At 50.8% G+C, this 18,634-nt stretch overlaps 1 protein-coding gene across 1 annotated transcript; it reads right to left on the bottom strand.

Annotated features, from left to right (window-relative positions):
- Positions 1-4,456: 4,456 nt before the first annotated feature.
- On the bottom strand, positions 4,457-15,175 carry LOC137314507 (interleukin-11-like). The gene is made up of 3 exons (XM_067979820.1): positions 15,082-15,175; positions 9,346-9,507; positions 4,457-4,964 (listed from the first exon to the last, which is right to left on the bottom strand). Exons 2-3 carry the CDS (start codon positions 9,484-9,486, stop codon positions 4,803-4,805), a joined length of 303 nt encoding a protein of 100 aa, XP_067835921.1. The 5' UTR covers positions 9,487-9,507; positions 15,082-15,175; the 3' UTR covers positions 4,457-4,802.
- Positions 15,176-18,634: the final 3,459 nt, after the last annotated feature.

Raw genomic sequence — 18,634 nt, 5'->3', positions numbered from 1 at the left:
CCGCATCCACCCGATCAAGCCCCTTCACAATCTTATATGTTTCAATAAGATCGCCTCTCATTCTTCTGAACTCCAATGAGTAGAGTCCCAATCTACTCAACCTCTCCTCATATGTCCACCCCCTCATCCCCGGGATTAACCGAGTGAACCTTCTCTCTCTGTCTGTCTCTCTCTCTCTCTCTCTCTCGCTCTCTCTCTCTCCATCTCTCTCTCTCGCTGTCTCTCCATCTCTCTCTCTCGCTCTCTCTCACTCTCTCTCTCTCGCTCTCTCTCACTCTCTCTCTGTCTGTCTCTCTCTCTCTCTCTCTCTCGCTCCATCTCTCTCTCTCGCTCTCTCTCGCTCCATCTCTCTCTCTCGCTCTCTCTCCATCTCTCTCTCTCGCTGTCTCTCCATCTCTCTCTCTCACTCTCTCTCACTCTCTGTCTGTCTCTCTCTCTCTCCATCTCTCTCTCTCGCTCTCTCTCCATCTCTCTCTCTCGCTGTCTCTCCATCTCTCTCTCTCGCTCTCTCTCCATCTCTCTCTCTCGCTGTCTCTCCATCTCTCTCTCTCGCTCTCTCTCACTCTCTCTCTGTCTGTCTCTCTCTCTCTCTCGCTCCATCTCTCTCTCTCGCTCTCTCTCCATCTGTCTCTCTCTCTCTCTCTCCATCTCTCTCTCTCGCTCTCTCTCCATCTCTCTCTCTCGCTGTCTCTCCATCTCTCTCTCTCGCTCTCTCTCACTCTCTCTCTGTCTGTCTCTCTCTCTCTCTCTCGCTCCATCTCTCTCTCTCGCTCTCTCTCCATCTGTCTCTCTCTCTCTCTCTCCATCTCTCTCTCTCGCTGTCTCTCCATCTCTCTCTCTCGCTCTCTCTCACTCTCTCTCTGTCTGTCTCTCTCTCTCTCTCTCGCTCCATCTCTCTCTCTCGCTCTCTCTCCATCTGTCTCTCTCTCGCTCTCTCTCCATCTCTCTCTCTCGCTCTCGCTCCATCACTCTCTCTCACTCTCTCTCACTCTCTCTCACTCTCTCTCTGTCTGTCTCTCTCTCTCTCTCCATCTCTCTCTCTCGCTCTCTCTCCATCTCTCTCTCTCGCTCTCTCTCCATCTCTCTCTCTCGCTCTCGCTCCATCTCTCTCTCTCTCGCTCTCGCTCCATCTCTCTCTCTCTCTCACTCCGTCTCTCTCTCTCCCTCTCTCTGTCTGTCTCTCTCTCTCTCTCGCTCTCTCTCCATCTCTCACTCTCTCTCTCTCTCTCCATCTCTCTCTCTCTCGCTCTCGCTCTCTCTCCATCTCTCTCGCTCTCTCTCCATCTCTCTCTCTCTCTCGCTCCGTCTCTCTCTCTCCCTCTCTCTCTTTCCCTCCCACTCACTGTAGCAGCCCAGACTTGCTCTGTTACTTCCTGCCCTCAGGGCTGTGCTGACGATCCCAGTATGGAATCCCCCTGACCTCAATCCCTGGCTCCATGAAGCAGCTGCCTGAGAGACCGCAGGAGCGATTAAAGTCAGAACCTGAGTGGCGCATGTGTGAACATTCACTCCTCTTAAAGGGGCAGCCCACTACCAGGCACTGCTCTTAAAGGGGCAGCCCACTACCATGCACTGCTCTTAAAGGGGCAGCCCATTACCATGCAATCCTCTTTAAAGAGACAACCCACTCGCACTCATTGCTCTTTAAAGGCACAGTCCACTACCATTCATTGCTCTTTAAAGGCACAGTCCACTGCCATTCATTGCTCTTTAAAGGCACAGTCCAGTACCATTCATTGCTCTTTAAAGAGACAACCCACTCGCACTCATTGCTCTTTAAAGGGGCAGTCCACTACCATTCATTGCTCTTTAAAGGCACAGTCCACTGCCATTCATTGCTCTTTAAAGGGGCAGTCCACTGCCATTCATTGCTCTTTAAAGGGACAGTCCACTACGCCACACTACAGGAAGGATGTGATCGCTTTGGAGAGGGTGCAGAGGAGATTCACCAGGATGTTACCAGGGCTGGAGCGCTTCAGCTATGAAGAGAGACTGGGAAGATTGGGTTTGTTTTCCTTGGAGCAGAGGAGGCTGAGGGGGGACATGATTGAGGTGTACAAAATTATGAGGGGCACAGATAGGATGGATACTAAGGAGCTTTTTCCCTTCGTTGAGGGTTCTATAACAAGGGGACATAGATTCAAGGTAAAAGGCGGGAGGTTTAGAGGGGATTTGAGAAAGAACTTTTTCACCCAGAGGGTGGTTGGAGTCTGGAACTCACTGCCTGAAAGGGTTGTGGAGGCAGGAACCCTCACAACATTCAAGAAGCATTTGGATGAGCACTTGAAATGCCATAGCATACAAGGCTACGGACCAAATGCTGGAATATGGGATTAGAGTAGACAGGGCTGATGGCCGGCGCGGACACGATGGGTCGAAGGGCCTCTATCCGTGCTGTATAACTCTATGACTCTATGACTCTATCATTCATTGCTCTTTAAAGAGACAACCCACTACCATTCATTGCTCTTTAAAGGGACAGTCCACTACCATTCATTGCTCTTTAAAGGGACAGTCCACTACCATTCATTGCTCTTTAAAGGGACAGTCCACTACCATTCATTGCTCTTTAAAGGGACAGTCCACTACCATTCATTGCTCTTTAAAGGGACAGTCCACTACCATTCACTCCTCGCACCCACATTGCATACTCACTCACACACTCGCACTCAAACATGGACAGACACACATATGCTCTCACACTCACACACAGACACACAGACACACACTCACAGACACACAAATGCACACTCACACAGACACACAGACACACACTCACAGACACACAAATGCACACTCACACAGACACACTCACACAGACACACACACTCACACAGACACAGACACACACTCACACAGACACACACTCACACAGACACACACAGACACAGACACACACAGACACAGACACACACTCACACAGACACACACTCACACAGACACACACTCACACACAGACACACACAGACACAGACACACACAGACACACACTCACACAGACACACACAGAGGTACCAAACTGATTTTATTTTTTGTGAAAAAAAATCTCTTTATTCCTTTTTTATTACAAAGCACTAAAATCTGCTCCAGCTCTGAATGACAATAAGTGAGACTGAGCTTCTGTGGGGAACCGAGAGCCTCCCCCATTCCCAAATCCTGGATAAATAACGACTCGCGAATAAATAGAGGCCAATAAATTAATAAAACATTCATTACAGTCTATAAATAACAATTTAAATACAGAATTTAAAACGCACACAGATCCCGTCCACCCCTCGGACAGCTTGACAATGCGGGGGCGGGGGTCACACGGAAAACGCAGGAAAGGCCCAGCTGAGTTTGCTGAACGGGGCAGACAGGAAGGAGGGTGGGGGTGGGGTGGGGTGAGGGCCCCTCGGTCTGAGGGCTGAGACGAAAGACGGCACCTCTGGCAGTGCAGCACTCCCTCGGTACAGGCGCCGGCGGGGGGGGTGAGTGTCGGCCTGGATTACGCGGGGGGGGGTCGAGTCTCTGGCAGCGTGGGGGCTCAGAGGAGGTAGAGAGAAAGAGTCAGTCCCGTCAAGCCACGGACTCGGGCTGCGAGCGGCCAGAACCCTCGAGCCTCAGGGAAGACGAGGGGGAAGGAGCGGGGGGAATGGGACCAATCGGATCGCTCTTTCAAAGAGCTGGCACAGGCACGAGGGGCCGAATGGCCTCCTCCGACGATGAGACTATGAAAACCAGGGGGCCATAAATATAAGACAGAATTGGCTAATCCAATCGGGAATTCGGGAGAAACTTCTTTCCCCAGAGAGCGGTGAGAATGTGGAACTCGCTCCCACAAGGAGTAGTTGAGGTGAATAGTGTGGATGGATTTAAGGGGAAGCCGGATAAACACACGAGGGAGAAAGGGATAGAAGGATAGGGTGAGATGGAGTAGGGAGGGAGGAGGCTCGTGTGGAGCATAAACACCGGGATAGACCTGCTGGGCCGAATGGCCTGTTTTGCTGTGCTGTACGCTCCACGTAACCATTGCAGTCCTTGGGGTGAAGGTGCTCGCTCCCCCACAAGGCTGTTAGGGTGGGAGATCTAGACCCATGCGGAATTAATCGCAGGAAATCTAACACCGGTTTGGTTCAGCCCACGAGGTTCCAAGGGCTTTTCTCTTGCTACATTCGCTCTCTTGAACTGTTAATAACGACCCACGGCGCGGCTTTGAGGCACTAAACGTAGACTTCTATATAAAAATATGAAAATAATCGCGCCTGGGAGCTCACTCTCACGCTATAGACAGGGGCCCGGAGCGCCAAGCAAGGAAGATTCCGGGAAGTGCAGCATAAATAAATAAATTAATTAATTAATAAGCAATAACTTAAATCAATAAATTATAAATAGGAACAAAACCCTTGTTTCTGGTCTTTTTTTTGCAGAGAGGAATGATCAGGCTCTTTCCGCCGCCCAAATCGAAATTTAAAAAAAAAAAAATGTTGGTCGCTATTGGCAACGGAATTCCAATGGATTCGCCCACCTTGAGTGCCCCCTGCTCCTCGTGGGGGCGCCGCCATTTTGTTGGCTGCTGGTAGGAATAAAATACGAGAGTCTCTCTCTCTCTCTCTCAACTCGGGGAGGGGAATCGTCTGCTGAGGCATGAGCAGAGAGAGAGAGAGAGGGACAGAGAGAGATAAACAGAGCAAAGGGGATGAGGAGGATGGTCGCAGTTCGTGCACGCGGCGGAAGATTCCGGAGGTGCGTCGCGCCTCCCCCCCCCCTCCCCCCCGCTCCCCCTCCAAACCCGGGGGGTTGGGGAGCCTCGTCACCCCTCTTCAGCGCCTCAGCTTCAGCGCCATGAGCTCGTGCGCCATCTTGTTGACGAAGGTCCGCAGGTCGCGCAGGATGATGAACCCGGCCCGGAGGGTCGACCACTCCCCGCCGTCGGTCAGCGAGAGGGGCGGGGCCGTGCTCTGTGGGAGGTTCAGCCTCTGCATCTGCGATTGGAGGAGAAAGAGAGAGATGTCAGTTTCAGCTCCACAAAGTGGCGGTCGTCAGTCTTGGCCTATGCGGAGGAGGGTGGGGGGTGGGTGGGTGGGGCACCGTTTCTTCAAACGCAGAATGGTGGACTGTCTCTTTAAGTGCGGAACGGTGGACTGTATCTTTAAATGCAGCTAATGCCGGACTGTCTCTTTAAATGTGGAATGGTGGGCTGTCTCTCTAAATGTGGAATGGTGGACTGTCTCTTTAAATGTGGAATGCTGGACTGTCTCTTTAAATGTGGAATGGTGGACTGTCTCTTTAAATGTGGAATGGTGGGCTGTCTCTTTAAATGTGGAATGGTGGGCTGTCTCTCTAAATGTGGAATGGTGGGCTGTCTCTTTAAATGTGGAATGGTGGGCTGTCTCTTTAAATGTGGAATGGTGGGCTGTCTCTTTAAATGTGGAATGGTGGGCTGTCTCTTTAAATGTGGAATGGTGGGCTGTCTCTCCAAATGTGGAATGGTGGGCTGTCTCTTTAAATGTGGAATGGTGGGCTGTCTCTTTAAATGTGGAATGCTGGACTGTCTCTTTAAATGTGGAATGGTGGGCTGTCTCTTTAAATGGGGGCGGTGGGGGGGGGCTTTAACAAGCAATCCCTTTGCACACAGGAGGTCCCATTGGGTGAATTCCACGCGGGGGAAAAAGTGAGAGAGGTTCGGTGTAATTCCGTGCCCGAGCTTGAGCTGTTGGGACAGACGTGAGCTGATGAGGGAGAGCCAGCATGGGTTTTTGTTCAGGGTAACGAACGCAGTTGAACTCCTTTGAGGAGGTCAGCGACGTGGTAGATTAAGGGAGTGTCGGCAGATGTTATTTACATGGACATCCAGAAGACATCTGACGAGGTTCCACATGAAAGACTGTTAACAAAAACGAGAGCGCATGGAATTGGAGGCCACCTATTGGCTTGAGTGGGGAACTGCTTAGGAGGGAGGAGACAGGGAGTAGGGTCAATGGGGAGGGACTCAAGTTGGCAGGATGTGACCAGTGGTGCCCCCCACCCCGGGGCATCTGTACTGGGGACTCAGCTTTTCACGGCGTTTATGAATGACAAGGATGAAGGAATAACGGGTCATATTTCTACGTTCGCTGACGACACTAAGTTAGGAGGCACCGTAAATAATGGAGATGGGAGCAGAACGTTTGCAGAGGGACATTGATAGATGAAGTGAGAGGGTAAAACAGTGGCAGATGGAGTCCAAGGTGGGAAAGTACGAACATCGGAACAGGAGGAGGCCGTTCAGCCCCTCGTGCCCTGCTCCGCCATTTGATAAGATCATGGGCCGATCTGTGATCTAACTCCATATACCTGCCTTTGGCCCATATCCCTTAATACCTTAAAAGCTATCTATCTCAGATTTAAATTTAGCAATTGAGCTAGTATCAATTGCCGTTTGCGGAAGAGAGTCCCAAACTTCTACCACCCTTTGTGTGTAGAAATGTTTTCTGATCTCGCTCCTGAAAGGTCTGGCTCTAATTTTTAGACTGTGCCCCCTACTCCTAGAATCCCCAACCAGCGGAAATAGTCTCTCTCCGTCCACCCTATCCGTTCCCCTTAATATCTTATAAACTTCCATCAGATCGCCCCTTAACCTTCGAAACTCCAGAGAATACAACCCCCAATTTGTGTAATCTCTCCTCGTAACTTAACCCCTTGAAGTCCGGGTACCATTCCAGTAAACCTACGCTGCACTCCCTCCAAGGCCAGTATGTCCTTCCGAAGGTGCGGTGCCCAGAACATCTGGAATTCTTTCTCCCCCCAAAAGGCTTCCAAGATCAGCCCATGATCTTCTCAAATGGCGGAGCAGGCACGAGGGGCCGAATGGCCCATCTCCTGTTCCTAAAAGCTCCCCCCGCCCCCCCACCACCGACGTTGGGCCGATTGGCCCTGTTATTGCCGGGGTTTATCCCTCTCCCCTGTTTTGAATGAGGGTGTAACATTTGCAGTCCTCTGGCACCATCCCCGTATCTCCGGATGTTTGGAAGATTATGGCCAGTATCTCCGCAATTTCCACCCTTACTTCCCTCAGTAACCTAGGGTGCGTCCCATCCGGACCGGGTGACTTTTCTACTGTGAGTCCTGCCAATCTTTTAAGTACCTCCTCTTTATCTATCTTTACCCTCTCCAATATTGCTTCTACCTTCTCCTTTACTGCTCCAATGGCAGCGTCCCCCTCTCTAGTGAAGTATTCATTTAGTGCCTCAGTCGTGCCCTCTGCCTCTACAAGACGATCTCCTTTTGTGTCCCTGCTCGGTCCCATGCTATCTTTGGTTAACCTTTTACTATTTATATATTTATCGTAGAAAGGTTGCAGCACAGAAGGAGCCCATTCGGCCCATCGAGGCCCGTGCCAGCTCTTTGTAAGAGCAATCAAGCGAGCCCCGCTCTTTTCCCCCCGTAGCCCTGCAGATTTTTTTCCCTTCAAGTATTTATCCGATTCCCTCTCTGAGAGCCGCGATTGAATCTGGGTTCGGGGGGGTGCTGTCGAAGAAGCCTTGGCGAGTTGCTGCAGTGCATCCTGTGGATGGTACACACTGCAGCCACGGTGCGCCGGTGGTGAAGGGAGTGAATGTTTAGGGTGGTGGATGGGGTGCCAATCAAGCGGGCTGCTTTGCCCTGGATGGTGTCGAGCTTCTTGAGTGTTGTTGGAGCTGCACTCATCCAGGCAAGTGGAGAGTATTCCATCGCACTCCTGACTTGTGCCTTGTAGATGGCGGAAAGGCTTTGGGGAGTCAGGAGGTGAGTCACTCGCCGCAGAATACCCAGCCTCTGACCTGCTCTTGTAGCCACAGTATTTATATGGCTGGTCCAGTTAAGTTTCTGGTCAATGGTGACCCCCAGGATGTTGATGGTGGGGGATTTGGCGATGGTAATGCCGTTGAATGTCAAGGGGAGGTGGTTAGACTCTCTCTTGTTGGAGATGCTCATTGCCTCTCCTACCGAAATGTATCACTTCACATTTTCCTGCGTTAAATTTCATCTGCCACGTGTCCGCCCATTCCACCAGCCTGTCTATATCCTCTTGAAGTCTATCACTATCCTCCTCACTGTTCACTACCCTTCCAAGTTTTGTGTCATCTGCAGATTTGGAAATCGTGCCCTGTACACCCAAGTCCAAGTCATTAATATATATCAAGAAAGGCAGTGGTCCCAGCACCGACCCCTGGGGAACACCACTGTACACCTCCCTCCAGACCGAAAAACAACCGTTCACCACTACTCTCTGTTTCCTGTCCCTTAGCCAATTCTGTGCCCATGTTGCGACTGCCCCCTTTATTCCATGGGCCGCAATCTTGATGACAAGCCTGTTATGCGGCACTTTATCGTCCATAAAATTAGAGCCAGGCCGTTCAGGGGTGACGTCAGGAAGCAATTCTCCGCGCAAAGGGGGAGTGGAAATCTGGAACTCTCTCCCCCCCGCAAAAAAAAAGCTTTTGGGGCTCGTTGGGGGGGGTCAATGGGACTTTCAAAACGGAGATTGATCGATTTTTGTTGGGTAGAGGGTATTAAAGGAACCAAGGCTGGTAGAGGGAGCTAAGATACAGATCAGCCATGATCTAACTGAATGGCGGAACAGGCTCGAGGGGCTGAATGGCCGCCTTCTGTCCCTACGTCCCGAAACCTCGCCCCCCCTCTCTCCCCCCTTTTAAGACGCTCCTTAAAACCTACCTCTTTCTGTCCGAATATCTCCTTCTTAGATATGCTGAGAGGGTTAGATGAAGGCGGGTGGGAGGGAGGAGGCTCGAGTGGAGCACAAACACCAGCATGGGCCAGTTGGGCCGAATGGCCTGTTTCTGTGCTGCAAATTCGAGGTAATTCTTTGGCTTTGTGTCAATTTTTGTCCGATTAATCCCGTGAAGTGCCTCGGGAACTTTTAAAAGAGATAGGACGTGTCATCACTGTTGTAATGTCGGAAACGTGGCAGCCAATTAGTGCACAGCAAGATCCCACAGACAGCAATGAGATAAATGACCAGGTAATTTTTGTTTATTGTTGGTTGAGGGAGAAATATCGGGCCCAGAACACCGGGGAGAACTCCCCCCTCTCCACTCGTCATCTTTTATGGCCACTTGAGAGGGGCAGACGGGGCCCTCGGTTTAACGTCTCATCCGAAAGACGGCACCTCCGACAGTGCGGCACTCCCTCAGTACTGGCACCGGGGGAGTGTGGGCCTGGATTATGGAGCTCAAGTCTCTGGAGTGGGGGCTCGACCCCATGACCTTCTCACTCAGAGGCGAGAGACAGAGTGTGCGACAGGGCTCACACTACGTTAAAGATGCTGCATAAAAGTTAATGTCGTTGTATGGCCACCATTGGCTTTTCATCTCAACCCCTTACCTCGTCTTCCACCCGGTTGGCCAGGTTCTGCAAGAGCGTGAGAACTTCAGTGATCTTGTGATCCAGCGATGTCTTAGCGATGGGCTTGGTGCTTTTCAGCCATGTTAGATGTCTCTCATAGGTGCGGAGGTACCTGTCCATGGTGGGAAGGCTCTCTTCTGCCTGGGAAGGAGAGGGGGACGTTATCTCCTGAGCTCCTGACTCTCTCTCCAAAGTAGAACATGAGAAATAGGAGCAGGAGTCGGCCATTCGGCCCCTCGAGCCTGCTCCGCCGTTCAATCAGATCGTGGCTGATCTTCGACCTCAACTCCACTTTCCCGCCCGATCCCCGTATCCCTCGATTCCCCCAGAGTCCAAAAAGGTCAGGGGACCTTAACTCATTGAAACTGCCAATGTCGGGGTCAAACTGTCCTCGGACTCTGTACCCGGGAGGGCCTGGTTTCACCCAAATCTTTCGGGTCCAAATATGAGCCCTTCAGCCCCTCTATCGGGGTCTGGGTTTGGACCCCGGGTCCCAGAGAGGGTGAGAGGACAGTGTCTGACCCCCTGCTCCCCACCCAGTCCCCCATGCGGAGAAAGAGGAGCCCTTCAGCCCCTCTGTTTGACCCCAGGTCATTCTATATTGTTGACTCACGGATTTGGGATTTGATGGCCTGATTATCACACAGAATGTACAGAACAGAAACAGGCCATTCGGCCCAACAGGTCTATCCCGGTGTTTATGCTCCACACGAGTCTCCTCCCTCCCGACTCCCTCTCACCCTCTCACCCTATCCTTCTATCCCTTTCTCCCTCATGTGTTTATCCAGCTTCCCCTTAAATCCATCTACACTATTCACCTCAACTACTCCTTGTGGGAGTGAGTTCCACATTCTCACCACTCTCTGGGGAAAGAAGTTTCTCCTGAATTCCCGATTGGATTTATTACTGACTATCTTATATTTATGGCCCCCTAGTTCTGGTCTCCCCCCACAAGTGGAAACATTTTCTCTACGTCTACCCTATCGAACCCTTTCATAATCTTAAAGACCTCGATCAGGTCACCCCTCAGTCTTCCCTGGGGACCAAATTCGCACCCCAATACGCCAAGATTTTCATGCACAAGTTCGAGCAGGACTTCTTCACTGCACAAGACCTCCAACCAACACTATACACCAGATACATCGACGACATTTTCTTTCTATGGACCCACGGCAAGGAATCACTAAAGAGACTACACGATAACATCAACAAGTTCCATCCCACCATCAAGCTCACCATGGACTACTCCTCAGAATCAGTTTCTTTCTTGGACACACGAATCTCCATCAAAGACGGGCACCTCAGCACCTCACTCTACCGCAAGCCCACGGACAACCTCACGATGCTCCACTTTTCCAGCTTCCACCCTAACCACGTCAAAGAGGCCATCCCCTATGGACAGGCCCTGCGAATACACAGGGTCTGCTCAGACGAGGAGGAACGCGATGGACACCTACAGACGCTGAAAGACGCCCTGGTAAGAACGGGATATGATGCTCGACTCATCGATCGACAGTTCCGACGGGCCACAGCAAAAAATCGCATAGACCTCCTCAGGAGACTAACACGGGACGCAACCAACAGAGTACCCTTCGTCGTCCAGTACTTCCCCGGAGCGGAGAAACTACGCCATGTTCCCCGCAGCCTTCAACATGTCATCAATGACGACGAACACCTCGCTATGGCCATCCCCACACCTCCACTACTCGCCTTTAAACAGCCACCCAACCTCAAACAGACCATCGTTCGCAGCAAATTACCCAGCTTTCAAGAGAACAGCGTCCACGACGCCACACAACCCTGCCACGGTAACCTCTGCAAGACATGCCAGATCATCGACACAGATACCACCATCACACGAGAGGACACCACCCACCAGGTGCATGGTTCATACTCCTGTGACTCGGCCAACGTTGTCTACCTCATACGTTGCAGGAAAGGATGCCCCAGAGCATGGTACATTGGCGAGACCATGCAGACGCTGCGACAACGGATGAACGGACACCACGCAACAATCGCCAGACAGGAGGGTTCCCTCCCAGTCGGGGAACACTTCAGCAGTCATGGACATTCATCCACCGACCTTCGGGTAAGCGTACTCCAAGGCGGCCTTCGAGACACACGACAACGCAAAATCGTCGAGCAGAAATTGATAGCCAAGTTCCGCACCCATGAGGACGGCCTCAACCGGGATCTTGGGTTCATGTCACGCTACACGTTACCCCACCAGCGAACAAATGTTATCTGTTTTTAATATAATGGGTCATTTGCTGGCTCTCTCTGCCTTCCGGATGTTTCTGCCTCTCTCTGTTTTTTTTCCTGTTTGTTTTTTTGTTGAATGTGTATTCGGGGGTTCTGCAGGTGACACCTCTCTGTCTGAACACGGTGATTGCCTTGGCAACGGGCAGTTGCAGGGGCAGTCTGTAAACACCATGTATTGTTCTATATGTATAAATGCGTAGGCTTCAAGGAGCTCCTGAACATTTACCTGAGGAAGGAGGAAGTCTCCGAAAGCTTGTGAATTTAAAATAAAATTGCTGGACTATAACTTGGTGTTGTAAAATTGTTTACAATTGTCAACCCCAGTCCATCACCGGCATCTCCACATCTTCCCTTTTCGAGAGAAAAGAGCCCCAGTCTGTTCAGCCTTTCCTGATAGTTTATAACCTCTCAGTTCTGGCATCATCCTTGTGAATCTTTTTTGCACCTTCTCCAGTGCCTCCATATCCTGTTTATAATATGGAGACCAGAACTGTGCACAGTGCTCCAAGTGTGGTCTAACCAAGGTATATGGAGACCAGAACTGTGCACAGTGCTCCAAGTGTGGTCTAACCAAGGTATATGGAGACCAGAACTGTGCACAGTGCTCCAAGTGTGGTCTAACCAAGGTATATGGAGACCAGAACTGTGCACAGTGCTCCAAGTGTGGTCTAACCAAGGTATATGGAGACCAGAACTGTGCACAGTGCTCCAAGTGTGGTCTAACCAAGGTATATGGAGACCAGAACTGTGCACAGTGCTCCAAGTGTGGTCTAACCCAGGTATATGGAGACCAGAACTGTGCACAGTGCTCCAAGTGTGGTCTAACCCAGGTATATGGAGACCAGAACTGTGCACAGTGCTCCAAGTGTGGTCCAACCAAGGTATATGGAGACCAGAACTGTTCACAGTGCTCCAAGTGTGGTCTAACCAAGGAATATGGAGACCAGAACTGTGCACAGTGCTCCAAGTGTGGTCTAACCAAGGAATATGGAGACCAGAACTGTGCACAGTGCTCCCAGTGTGGTCTAACCAAGGTATATGGAGACCAGAACTGTACACAGTGCTCCAAGTGTGGTCTAACCAAGGTATATGGAGACCAGAACTGTGCACAGTGCTCCAAGTGTGGTCTAACCAAGGTATATGGAGACCAGAACTGTGCACAGTGCTCCAAGTGTGGTCTAACCAAGGTATATGGAGACCAGAACTGTGCACAGTGCTCCAAGTGTGGTCTAACCAAGGTATATGGAGACCAGAACTGTACACAGTGCTCCCAGTGTGGTCTAACCAAGGTTCTATACAAGTTTAACATAACTTCTCTGATTTTCAATTCTACCCCTCTAGAAATGAACCCCAGTGCTTGATTTGCCTTTTTTACGGCCTTATTAACCTGTGTCATTACTTTTGGTGATTTGTGTATCTGTACCCCCAGATCCCTCTGCTCCTCTCCCCCATTTAGACTCTTATTATCCAATCAATATGAGGCCTCCTTATTCTTCTGACCAAAATGTACCCCCTCACACCTCGTTAAGAGCTCGTTAACATTTGACGGTTTTGTGGATGGTGGTTTGATTGCAACTCAATAAACGATGACCTCTTCTCCGTGATATTGGCCCAACACTGCAACTCCCCCCAACACTGATCGTTAAAGAGCAAACTGGGACTTCCAGAGACTCCCATTCACTGGCTCTGTTGTTCATTGCCCCCCACCCCCCACCCCGGTGTGGGACTGAGCCCCTCGTCCCGGGCCTGTGCTGAGTTACCCTGGGAGGATGAAATACCAGCCCAGGGTTCCTGGTGCTGGTCAGTTGATGGGGTTGGGCGAGAAGCCCCATTGTTGAATATCTTGATAGCCTCACACATGGAGATGGCAGGACAGGTCGATAAGGTTTAACAAAAAAAGCATCTGGGATCCTGGGCTTTATTAATAGAGGCACAGAGTACAAAAGCAAGGGAGTTATACTAAACCCTTTATAAAACACTGGGTTAGACCTCAGCTGGAGAATTGGGTCCAGTTCTGGGCCCCGCTCTTTAGGAAAGATGTGAAGGCCTTAGAGAGGGTGCAGAGGAGATTTACCAGAATGGTCCCAGGGATGAGGGACCTCAGTGATGCGGAGAGACTGGAGAATCTGGGGTCGTTCCCCTCAGAGCAGAGAAGGTTAAGGGGGAGAGATTTAATCGAGGGGTTCAAAATCATGAAGGGGTTTTGAGAGAGTAAATAAGGAGAGACTGTTTCCGGTGGGCAGGAGGGTTGGTGAGCAGAGGGCACGGATTTAAGGTGATCGGGAAAAGAGCCAGAGGGGGGGAGATGAGGAGAATGTCTTTTTAACGCAGCGAGTTGTTCTGATCTGGAATTCGCTGCCTGAAAGGGAGCAGATTCAATAATAACTTTCAAAAGGGGAATCGGAGAAATAATCAAAGGAGAAAAATTTACAGGGATACGGGGAAAGAGCAGGGGGGAGTGGGACTGATTGGATAGATCTTTCAAAGAGCTAGCACAGGCCACGATGGGCAGAATGGGATCTTTCTGTGCGGTATCATTCTAAGATTCTCTCTCTCTCTCTCAGTCTGTCTCACTCTCTCTCTCTTCTCTCTCTATTTGTCTCTTTCTCTCTCTCTCTCTCTCCACCTCACTCTCTCTCTCTCACTCTCTCTCTATCTCACTCTCTGTCTCTCTCTCTCTCTCCCTCTCTATCCGTCTCTTTCTCTCTCTCTCAATCTGTCTCTCTCTATCTGTCTTTCTCTATCTGTCTCTCTCTCTCTATCTCTCTCTCTCTCTCTCCCTCTCTATCTGTCTCTCTCTCTCCTCTCTCTATCTGTCTCTCTCTCTCCCTCTCTATCTGTCTCTCTCTCTCCCTCTCTATCTGTCTCTCTTTCTCCCTCTCTATCTGTCTCTCTCTCTCTCTCTCTATCTGTCTGTCTGTCTGTCTCTCTCTCTCTCTCCTCGTTCCCCTCTCTCTATCTCTCTCTCTATCTGTCTCTCTCTCTCTCACTCTGTCTTTAATGCAACAGAATATCGGGTTGTATAACGGGAGGCTGATGTGATATTGCCAACAGGAACAGGAGAAGGGCCATTCAGCCCCTCGAGCCAGTTACTATAGGAACAGGAGGAGGCCCATTCAGCCCCTCGAGCCTGTTACACAGGAACAGGAGGAGGCCATTCAGCCCCTCGAGCCTGTTACTATAGGAACAGGAGGAGGCCCATTCGGCCCCTCCAGTCCGTTCCGCCCTTTCAATGAGATCATGACCGATCTGTATCCATGGAGATCTGGGGTGGGTGGGGGACAAACCATTCAACTGAGGCACCCTGGGTGCCAACGAGGACCTGTCCCCTCGGGGGTGGCGGGGGGCGATGGGATGGGATGGGGAGGGGAGAACTTTGGCGAGTGAGGAGGGGGGCAGTAGGCCTGAGATGGGTGGGAGACACTGGGAGGGGGGAGCGATGGTTGTGTTTACCTGCACTGACTCCAGGTCCGCAGCACTCACCAGCAAGCTCGGGCAGCGAAGGCAACCTGTGCTCGCCACTCAGGACACTCCCGTCCAGCTTTTCCTTAATCTGTGACGACAAACGACGCGTGGTCAGACACTGTTCGCATCCGAAACGCACACCATCTCCCCTCTCTCCCCCTCCTCAATTGGCTCAAACCCTTCACCAAGGGTCTCAGCCCTGTACTGCGACCTCCCCCGAACCCCTCGATTAGATTCCAGTCTGTAACTCACTCCTGGGTATCTGTTATTCTGTATATAAACCCCCCGAACCCCTCGATTAGATTCCAGTCTGTAACTCACTCCCGGGTATCTGTTATTCTATATATAAACCCCCCGAACCCCTCGATTAGATTCCAGTCTGTAACTCACTCCCGGGTATCTGTTATTCTATATATAAACCCCCCGAACCCCTCGATTAGATTCCAGTCTGTAACTCACTCCCGGGTATCTGTTATTCTATATATAAACCCCCCGAACCCCTCGATTAGATTCCAGTCTGTAACTCACTCTCGGGTATCTGTTATTCTATATATAAACCCCCCGAACCCCTCGATTAGATTCCAGTCTGCAACTCACCCCACCTCACCCCCGGGTATCTGTTATTCTATATATAAACCCCCCCGAACCCCCTCGATTAGATTCCAGTCTGTAACTCACTCCCGGGTATCTGTTATTCTATATATAAACCCCCCGAACCCCTCGATTAGATTCCAGTCTGTAACTCACCCCCGGGTATCTGTTATTCTATATATAAACCCCCCCGAACCCCTCGATTAGATTCCAGTCTGTAACTCACTCCCGGGTATCTGTTATTCTATATATAAACCCCCCCGAACCCCTCGATTAGATTCCAGTCTGTAACTCACTCCCGGTATCTGTTATTCTATATATAAACCCCCCCGAACCCCTCGATTCGATTCCAGTCTGTAACTCACTCCCGGATATCTGTTATTCTATATATAAACCCCCCGAACCCCTCGATTAGATTCCAGTCTGTAACTCACTCCCGGGTATCTGTTATTCTATATATAAACCCCCCGAACCCCTCGATTAGATTCCAGTCTGTAACTCACTCCCGGGTATCTGTTATTCTATATATAAACCCCCCGAACCCCTCGATTAGATTCCAGCCTGTAACTCACTCCCGGGTATCTGTTATTCTATATATAAACCCCCCGAACCCCTCGATTAGATTCCAGTCTGTAACTCACTCCCGGGTATCCGTTATTCTATATATAAACCCCCCCCGAACCCCTCGATTAGATTCCAGTCTGTAACTCACTCCCGGGTATCTGTTATTCTATATATAAACCCCCCGAACCCCTCGATTAGATTCCAGTCTGTAACTCACTCCCGGGTATCTGTTGTTCTATATATAAACCCCCGAACCCCTCGATTAGATTCCAGTCTGTAACTCACTCCCAGGTATCTGTTATTCTATATATAAACCCCCCGAACCCCTCGATTAGATTCCAGTCTGTAACTCACTCCCGGGTATCTGTTATTCTATATATAAACCCCCCCGAACCCCTCGATTAGATTCCAGTCTGTAACTCACTCCGGGTATCTGTTATTCTATATATAAACCCCCCCGAACCCCTCGATTAGATTCCAGTCTGTAACTCACTCCCGGGGTATCTGTTATTCTATATATAAACCCCCCCGAACCCCTCGATTAGATTCCAGTCTGTAACTCACTCCCGGGTATCTGTTATTCTATATATAAACCCCCCCGAACCCCTCGATTAGATTCCAGTCTGTAACTCACTCCCGGGTATCTGTTATTCTATATATAAACCCCCCGAACCCCTCGATTAGATTCCAGTCTGTAACTCACTCCCGGGTATCTGTTATTCTATATATAAACCCCCCCGAACCCCTCGATTAGATTCCAGTCTGTCACTCACTCCCGGGTATCTGTTATTCGATATATAAACCCCCCGAACCCCTCGATTAGATTCCAGTCTGTAACTCACTCCCAGGTATCTGTTTATTCTATATATAACCCCCCCGAACCCCTCGATTAGATTCCAGTCTGTAACTCACTCCCGGGTATCTGTTATTCTATATATAAACCCCCCCGAACCCCTCGATTAGATTCCAGTCTGTAACTCACTCCCGGGTATCTGTTATTCTGTATATAAACCCCCCCGAACCCCTCGATTAGATTCCAGTCTGTAACTCACTCCCGGGTATCTGGTATTCTATATATAAACCCCTGCGGTACTCACGAACTGGAGTGAACAGCTGTCGGGACCCTCACATGTAGAACTGTTGCCACTTGTCCAGCTGTTGCTTCTGACGAGTGTCTTGTCGTCGGGAGGGACTGGACTCCCGTCAACATGCTCAGGAGCATCAGTGCGAACTTGGTACAGCAGGCTGAGAGAGGGGAATAGAGAGAGAGAGAGAGGGAGAGAGAGAGAGAGAGGGAGAGGAACAGAGAGAGAGGGACAGAGAGAGAGAGGGAGAGGGGAGAGAGAGAGAGAGAGAGGGAGGGAGAGAGAGAGGGAGAGAGGGGGAGAGTGAGAGGGAGAGGGAGAGGGAGAGAGAGGGGAGAGAGAGAGAGAGAGGGAGAGAGAGAAGAGAGGGAGAGAGGGGAGAGAGAGGGAGAGAGGGACAGAGAGAGAGAGGGAGAGAGAGAGAGAGAGGGAGAGGAACAGAGAGAGAGGGAGAGAGGGACAGAGAGAGAGAGAGGGAGAGGAGAGAGAGAGAGATGAGAGAGAGGGACAGAGAGAGAGAGGGACAGAGAGAGAGAGGGAAGAGAGAGAGAGAGGGAGAGAGACAGAGAGAGAGAGGAGAGAGGAGAGAGGGAGAGAGGACAGAGAGAGAGAGGAGAGAGGGAGAGAGAGAGAGAGAGGGACAGAGAGAGAGAGGAGAGAGAGAGAGAGAGGGAGAGAGGGACAGAGAGAGAGAGGGAGAGAGGGACAGAGAGAGAGAGGGAGAGAGAGAGAGAGAGAGGGACAGAGAGAGAGAGGGAGAGAGAGAGGGACAGAGAGAGAGAGAGGGAGAGAGAGAGAGAGAGGGACAGAGAGAGAGGGAGGAGAGAGAGAGGGAGAGAGAGAGGGACAGAGAGAGAGAGGGAGAGAGGGACAGAGAGAGAGAGGGAGAGAGGGACAGAGAGAGAGAGAGGGACAGAGAGAGAGAGAGGGACAGAGAGAGAGAGAGGGACAGAGAGAGAGAGAGAAAGAGGGACAGAGAGAGAGAGAGAGAGGAACAGAGAGAGAGAGAGGAACAGAGAGAGAGAGGGACAGAGAGAGAGAGAGGAACAGAGAGAGAGGGACAGAGAGAGAGAGAGGAACAGAGAGAGAGAGAGGAACAGAGAGAGAGAGAGAGGAACAGAGAGAGAGAGGAACAGAGAGAGAGAGAGGAACAGGGACAGAGAGAGAGGGACAGAGAGCGAGAGGGACAGAGGGACAGAGAGAGAGAGAGGGACAGAGAGAGAGGGAGAGAGGGACAGAGAGAGAGAGAGGAAGAGAGAGAGAGAGAGAGGAACAGGGACAGAGAGAGAGGGACAGAGAGA

Source organism: Heptranchias perlo, unplaced genomic scaffold, assembly GCF_035084215.1.
Source record: "Heptranchias perlo isolate sHepPer1 unplaced genomic scaffold, sHepPer1.hap1 HAP1_SCAFFOLD_514, whole genome shotgun sequence".
Taxonomy (NCBI): domain Eukaryota; kingdom Metazoa; phylum Chordata; class Chondrichthyes; order Hexanchiformes; family Hexanchidae; genus Heptranchias; species Heptranchias perlo.
Note: the sequence above shows the minus strand (reverse complement) of the source record. Positions and strands in the feature narration are given on the sequence as shown.

Bases quoted from the DNA above. Each gene is read 5' to 3' on its own strand.
- LOC137314507 (XM_067979820.1), bottom strand. From the start codon at position 9,486: ATGGACAGGTACCTCCGCACCTATGAGAGACATCTAACATGGCTGAAA. The intron at 4,965-9,345 runs GTAAGGGGTTGA...CTCCAATCGCAG, and splicing joins CCAACCGGGTGGAAGACGAG to ATGCAGAGGCTGAACCTCCC.